At 25.7% G+C, this 7,836-nt stretch overlaps 1 protein-coding gene across 1 annotated transcript; it reads right to left on the bottom strand.

The window, feature by feature from the left end:
* Positions 1 to 1,287: 1,287 nt before the first annotated feature.
* Positions 1,288 to 7,629, bottom strand: LOC117169443 (protein KTI12 homolog). The gene is made up of 5 exons (XM_033355825.1): positions 7,393 to 7,629; positions 4,300 to 4,561; positions 3,779 to 3,917; positions 1,564 to 1,626; positions 1,288 to 1,491 (listed from the first exon to the last, which is right to left on the bottom strand). Exons 1-5 carry the CDS (start codon positions 7,550 to 7,552, stop codon positions 1,294 to 1,296), a joined length of 822 nt encoding a protein of 273 aa, XP_033211716.1. The 5' UTR covers positions 7,553 to 7,629; the 3' UTR covers positions 1,288 to 1,293.
* Positions 7,630 to 7,836: the final 207 nt, after the last annotated feature.

Raw genomic sequence — 7,836 nt, 5'->3', positions numbered from 1 at the left:
AAAATTTGCAACTTCAAATGCTTTTAATTTTTAATTGTTTAAATTTTCAAAACTGCACTTAAATTATTTTAAAAACTGTTAAAATCGATCTTCTAATTTTTTTAACCTTTAAAACTGCATTTTAAAATGCTTTACATTAAAATGTATACTTAAAAATAAAAAATCTAAAATGGAAAATTTTTAAAGTGAAAGATTTTCGAAATAAGCATTCGAAACTAAATGATATAATAATTGATAAAAATCACAAGTTAACAAATTATTTAAAACAACGGTTAAAATCAAAGTTGAACCAAATTTTTAGAATACAAATTTGGTAAAATTCCCGGTCAAAAAATAAATGCACTATCATTTCCCGGTTTTCCGGTCTAGTGACCACCCTGAAAATATGCTTCATTTCAAGAACTATGAAAAATTGATTTCTATTTATTATTAAAAACTAGCAATTCAAACATTTAATTAAAATCAATGCAGAAACTTGGGCAGATTTTGTCTAATGAAAATTCGTAACATTTCCGGTTTCCCGGTTCGGCGGCCGTCCTGTATTTTATTTTAAAAATCTTTGATCTCAAAAACTTCTAATTTTTAATTTTAGTAACCTTCAAAACAGCATTTTAAAATCCTTTAAATTAAAATATATGCTTAAAACTTAAAAATCTAAAATGGAGAATTTTTAAAGTGAAAGATTTTCGAATTAAGCATTTTAAACTAAATGATATAATAATTGATAAAACTCACAATTTAACGAATTATTTAAAAACCGGTTGAAATCAAAGTTGGACAACATTTTTATTCTAAAAATTTTGAAAAATTCCCGGTCCAGCGACCACCCTGTGATTCTTCAATTCAATATAAGTTTTTTTTTTCAAAGCTTTGATTTAAAAATTTAACGTTATTAATTAGAAGTTATTAATTATTGTTTCCAAAATATTTTAAACAAAACGTTACAAAATTTATTTACTGATCCATTTGTGAATTTGCATATTTTTCATGGTAGGAAATAAAAATCCAGAGACGTAAACTAAATTACGAATATTTCCCGGGAGAACCGGGAGACGAAAATTAAAAAAAAAGTGGCTACCCTTCATCTTCATGCCTGCCAGCGAGGGATTTTTCCCATCTTTTGAATCATACAATTTCATTTTCTTCTGTCAAAAAAGCTTTCAATTTGAAAATGTTCTGTATAATGAACAACTAAAAATCCATGGTTTCAAGTTATGATTTGAAAAAAATAAAAATTTGCTTAGTTAAATTTGTTATTAGGACTATAAATCATAACTTTTCTAAAAATAGATATTATAAACTTTTATTAAGATACTGTATAAATAATGAAGGTATTTTAGCTGGATCGATCTGCTGCATTTTACTGTAGGTCAAAAATTGTCTCCTTAACCTCGTCAGTTGCGACACATTTCCTGATGTTTCGAGCGTTAATCCGTACTTTGGTATTTTGACATCGTTTTCGATACCCATTTGCTTGGCCGACAATATTTCCTAAATCATTAATTGTATATTAATCTTTTTTTTTTTACATTTATATAACATTTTTTACAATTAACAACTTACGTTTACTATTTCTTGCGTTGTTTTATCCATATCATATAAATAATTTGTTGCTGCTAAATCAGGCTAAAATGAAAAATACAATATAATTTAAGATGAATATAACAAATATTTTATAATTTCATGATAGTTCTTAACAGGGTGACTACCCTAATCGGAAAACCTAGATTTGACATGGAATTTTTATGTACCTGGAAAGAATAGGAAGTGTTACAGATTTTTTTTAAAGTCAGGGAATTTTTTCGAGTGTGCCTAATTTTTTTTTAATTGCAATATAAAATCGAATAATAATGCTTTTTCTTTGGTAAAAGTCGCTTTATATTACTGTATTTAACTATTTCGTTGCATTTTTTAAAGAAGTATCCAGTTGAAAATTTACGTATTTTATTGAAAATTCGTTCTTTTTGGAAGAAAATTAATCTTCTTGGTTTGTTCTAATTGAAGATAAATAATTTGGATTTAAAATTCATCTCTTTAGTTGAATAATTAGATTTTTTGTTAAAAATTCGTTCTTTCATTGGCTGAACATTCTTTTTTTTTAAATGAAAATATGAGTTTTTCATCATTTCAGTTAAAACTTCATCTCTTTGGTTTTATAACAATTGTTTTCAAATAAAAATGCGTCATTTTTGGTATACATTAATCTTCCTGGTTAAAAATTAATCTTTTTGGTTGAAAATTTAATTATTCTAGTTAAAGATTCATCGTTTTCATTTCAAATTCTTCTTTTTGTTTTAAAATTCAGCTATTCAAGTTGAAAATTTCGTCATTTTAGATTCATCATTTTAGTTGAAAATTCATTACTTTATTTGAAAATGTAAATATTCTGGTTTAAATTCATTTTTAAAAATTTAAAGTTCAAATATTCTGGTTTTTGTTGAAAACTGACCGGTTTTAATTGACAATTAATCTTCTGGGCTAAAAATTAATCTTTTTGTTGGAAATTTAATGATTCTAGTTAAGGACTCATCATTTTGGTTGAAAATTCATGTTTTTGATTTTAAATTCAAGTATTTCGGTTAAAGATTCATAATTTTAGTTAAAATTTGGTCGCTTAAGTTGAAAATAAATTTTTTAACAAAAAATCGAACTATTTAATTGTTGTTTGACAGTTTATCTTTCTAATTTAAAATTCAGGTATTTTTCTAATTTTAGTAATTAATTTAAATTTTTTTTCAAAATTAATCTGTTTTTTTGTGTAAAAATAATTTTTTTAACTGAAAATTTAAATCTACCATTTTTGATTTTAAAAAAAACTGATGTTTTTTTTAGTTCAAAATTAATATATTTATTTCAAAGTTGATCTTTTCCTATTGAAAATTAAATGATTTAAATTGAATTTAATACAGAAACGACATTATTTAAACTAAATATGCTATGCATTTGAAGTATAAGTAGATAAAATAAAAATGTATTTGAATTATTATTCAAGTTCATGGACTTTAGAGACAAATTCAAGAAATAATTAATTATGTTTTTAGTATTAATTATTTAATTAACCTATCGTGCTAGAATATTTAATAAAATTTTATAATATTAATTGAATTCCTAGGAACTACAAAAAATTATTTATAATAAATTCCCCAAATTATTTTCTTTAACTGAAAATTTAAGTATTCTATTTTTGGTTGAAAACTAACCCGTTTTAGTACAATATTAAAATATTCAGTTGAAAACGGTTCTTTTATAGTTGAAAATTCACGTTTTTGCTCGAAAAATATTTTTTGGTAGAATATTAATCTTTTCTGTTGAAAATTCATCTATCTTGTTGAAAATGCAATATTTTTACTTGAAAATATCGGAATTCGATGCGGTTTAAATTTAATTTAACATAGTACTCACATTAATTTTATCTAAATATGCATTGAATTTTAATTATAAGAAGACAAAATAAAAATTTATTTGAATTATTATTTATATTCATGGACTTGGAGACAAAATTTAGGAATGTATTAATTATGCTTTTAGCTATATTTAATTGAACTGAAAAAAGTTATTTAAAATAAACTCGCGAAACAGTATACAGATTCCAAGTAGATTATTTTCAAAAATGCGAAATGTTTGAATGACTCAGTACTATGAAAAATTATACCTGGAAAAAACTTGAGACACGTGGAAAAAAAGTTGAAATTTACAGGGAATTTTTTCCCAGGATTTGAGTACACACCCTGTCTCAATTAAGTACGTACTCTTATGAAACAATTGATATCACACTTACACATTGCGTGCTCATATTTGGCTTCGGTGCTTTGACTTTGAAAAGAGCGTTGTACATTTCTTCAAATCTTAATTCATCTTCAGGCAAAACTGCAAACAATGGAGAATCCCAACGATTTCTGCTGTCCGGGGCCTCATACCTTTTTATTTTTAAATTAATATAACATTTGATACAACTAAAATAATAAGAGGAATGAAGAGTGGAATAATATATATCAAACTATAAAGAAAGAAATATATTCTTTCTTTATCAAACGGCACACTTCAATACAGCATAAGTAGATGGCACACTAGTGCGAATTGGTTTTTTTGCAAGGTTAATATCAAATATTTAGCATATTAAACATATAATAAACATCTAGCGTATATTACACATATTTAAAATATATATTTAATATAGTGGGGATAAGACGCTGCATAAGTGCCAACCAACTGAAAATTTTCCCGGTGCGAATTCGCACCAGTGTGCCGTTTGAGGGTTACTCTGGCAGTTAGCATCGAATATATAAAAGATTAAATCACCTCATGACAAGAGCATCAAATATTTCTCTGGAATATTGTTCAAACTCTGGTCTTTGTTCATTCCAAAGCCAGGCATGTTCGGCGGGTAAGTCGCATTGTAGTGTACATTGAGGTGTCTGATAAAGTTTGCTCATGCAATAAATTTCGTATCGGCATCCTTTTATGTAATTACTGCCATCAACGATCAACACGTCTCGAGTATTCAAAAGCCTCTGAGTATTCGATTTTATATCTGCTCGAACACCTTTCTCCTTTTTCGAATCTTCAGGTAAACAAGAAAATAATTCTTTAATTTATGTAAATTCAATATGAATTAATTGAAGGGCATAATATAAAGAAATTTGAACACTACCGTAGTGTGAATGGTATGCCGCAGGCGCTAAAAAAATATCACGTTTTGTCGTAAAACGCAAAAATGAATTTTAAACCATGACGTTTATTCTAAACATCCAATAATACAATAGAGCAAAAAATGCAAAATAAATAAATTTGTTAATAAAATTATGAATCTTCAACTGGAATAGTGGAATTTTTAACCAGAAAGACGAATTAAAAAAAAAGAGTAATTAAATTTTTAGTCAACAAATTAATGTCCACCAAACAAAATAAAATGATGGAATATTTCATTGGAATAGTATTTTTAGTTTCAGAAAAAAAAATATTTTCAACCAAAAAAGGAACAAATTTTCAATAAGTAGCTCATTTGTCATTTATTTTTCAACGAAGTAAATTTATTTATAATCTGAAAGATGAATTTTCAACTAAAATGACGAATATTTAACTGGAATATTCGAAGTTTCAATAATAAAAAAAAGAATTTGTAAGCGATTAGATTAAATTTAAAAGAAAAAAAAATTCTTTTCTGCAAATAAGTCGATTATTTCAACAAAACACGTGAATTTTCAACGAAATAAATGTATTTCGGATTAAAAACGAAAAATTTACACCCAAATTGTTGAATTTTAAACTAGAACAGGTAAAATTTCAACTCGTGGAACGGTTAAATTTTCAGTTCAAAAAATTTAATTTCAACCAAACTGTTAAATTTCCAACCAATGTGATGGATCTTCAACTGGAACAGTATTTGAACTTGATATCTACCACAAAGATGAATTATCAACCAATAAAAATAATTTCCCACAAAGAAAGATGAATTTTTCACAAATTATAGGAATTACAAAAATAGTTGAATTTTAAAATAAAAACAATCAATTTGCAACCAAGTAGTAGTTGAATTTTCATCTAAAAAAGATAAAATTTCAACCAAAAACAAAATAGGTAAAATTTCCATGAAAAAATTAATCTTTAACAATAAAAAAATCGAATTTAAAGAAAAAATTTTGGTAAAAAATCCCTTTTCAACCAAATAAAAAACATGTTTACAATCAATTTACTCATTTTTCAACCAAGAAAATGAATTTTTAATTAAAATTATGAATCTTCAATAAAAAAAAATTATTTTTTAACAAACGAGTTTATATTTCAACCAAGTAAATTTATTTCTGATCTAAAAGATGAATTTTCAACTCAAATTATGAATATTAGACTGGAATAGTTGAATTTTCAACCAAAAAGAAGAATTTTTAAACAAGGAAATTTAATTTAAAAGAAAAAATCATTTTCTACCAAAAATTTCATTTTTTAAGAAAAAAATTCGATTTTTTAACAAAATACGTAAATTTTCAACGAAATAAAGCAATTTTCGACTTAAAAAAGACAAATTTACATCCAAATGGTTACATTTTGAAATAGGAAAGGTCAATAATTGTCTAAACGAATTTTCCACAAATTACATGAGCTTTAAAAAGAATAGGTTAATTTTTAAATAACCAATATTAATTTTCAACCAAATAGCTTAATTTTGATCCAAAAAATATAAAATTTCACCAAAAATTATAACGGATAAATTTTCCGTTAAAAACCAAATTCTGAGGAAAAACAAAAATCAGATTTTCAGAAAAATAGTTTAATTTCCTACTGCAATAGTTCAATGTTTAGTAGAAAAATTGATTTTCGACAATGTAGTCACATTTTGAAAAAGAGATGAATTTTCAATTAAAATGAGGAATGTTCCAAAAACAAAAATAATTTTCTACAAGAATTTAGCTTTTAAATACAAGCAGTTGGATTTTCAAGAAAAAAAGGTAAATTCCCAAACAAAAATGTAAAAAAAAATATTATAATTCAGAATTATTTCCTCTACGAAATACTACTTCTACTCTAAAAGCTACTTAACGTACTCTTTTTTCTAAGATTCGAAAGAAAGAACTTTTAAATTGTGAGGAATTGTTACAAGTGAAATTGTATTTCTTTACCGAAGCTAACTGTCCTAAAATAAAAACGATAATTATTTCCACGCATATGCCCTGCAACTGTGGATTATAAAAATCACATTTCTAAATTGACCAAAATTATGAAAATAATGAAAACATGAAGTTCGCTACAATCAGGAGTAATTTTCCGGCTTGTTAATTCAATGCCCGGTCATTTGACGGGGCTAATTATATTTTTATTTAATATAAAGTTTATTCTTCAGTATTTAATATTCAAATTCAACTACTTACTATATACAAAATATGATACTAGGCTGACAACAATAACCGCGGCAAAAAATTTTTTTTTACTTTCGTTTTAAACTTTTAGTAAATAGTAATTCTCGATTTAAAAAGATGGTGCGAAAAGTAATGTAAAAATTTATATTACAAAATTAAAAGTAACGTCAAAGTAATGTGGAATTTTTAAGAAACTAACAAAAGATTTTGAGTGGCCTCAAAGCTGCATTTTACCGATTTAAAATATTCCGATTTTACTGATATTTGACGTTTCTCAAGTAAGTGATTCACAGAATTCTTTTTTCTCAAATTAATACTTATTCATTTTATTTGAGAAAAGTAAAGTCCTTCCACACTCAAGATTGTGAAACGATATAAATTATAGTATACAATCAAAACTGTTAGAAATTTCCAATAAAAGTTTGAGGTTAGCTTTAGTTATTTTTCTTTTTTTTTTTTACTTTTACGAAAAATATATAACTGGACCGATAGCCGCATTCACTTATATTTATTATATAGATATGAAAAAAGCTGATCGAACCTTCGAAATATGTGTTTTTGTCATATCCAGCTTTTTCAATTGTTTCAAGCTCACTAATAACTTCCACTTTTTTTTGCCTACTCTCGAAATATTGTTTTAATTCTAAAGTCCTTGTCGTTTTTCCACTACACGGGATTCCAGTGATCACAATCAAAGGCATGTTTTATTTTATAATGAATATACGGTACACTAAACACAAACACGCTAAACAAAAACAAAAGCACTTCCTAAACTGACCTAAAAACTACGAACGAGTGACATAGTCACATTGCACATGCGTCGCTGCAACATGTGTCACGTTACGAGCGGGAAAATTCAAATGTGTAGCAAACAGTGACAGGAAAAAAATATTTAATGATAATAATTTTCATTGCTATTGATAACAGTGGACAGATTAGAGAAATAGTACACAAATTATTTACACAATGAATTCCCTACTAGAAA

The sequence above is a fragment of the Belonocnema kinseyi genome, chromosome 1, assembly GCF_010883055.1.
Source record: "Belonocnema kinseyi isolate 2016_QV_RU_SX_M_011 chromosome 1, B_treatae_v1, whole genome shotgun sequence".
In the NCBI taxonomy this organism is placed as follows: domain Eukaryota; kingdom Metazoa; phylum Arthropoda; class Insecta; order Hymenoptera; family Cynipidae; genus Belonocnema; species Belonocnema kinseyi.
Note: the sequence above shows the minus strand (reverse complement) of the source record. Positions and strands in the feature narration are given on the sequence as shown.

What these genes read in the sequence shown, in the direction of transcription:
- LOC117169443 (XM_033355825.1), bottom strand. Translation starts at nt 7,552, where the DNA reads ATGCCTTTGATTGTGATCACTGGAATCCCGTGTAGTGGAAAAACGACA. An exon ending in TTTGATGCTCTTGTCATGAG is followed by an intron (nt 3,918 to 4,299) that starts GTGATTTAATCT and finishes AAAAATAAAAAG; the next exon opens with GTATGAGGCCCCGGACAGCA. An exon ending in CAAATATGAGCACGCAATGT is followed by an intron (nt 1,627 to 3,778) that starts GTAAGTGTGATA and finishes TTTTCATTTTAG; the next exon opens with CCTGATTTAGCAGCAACAAA.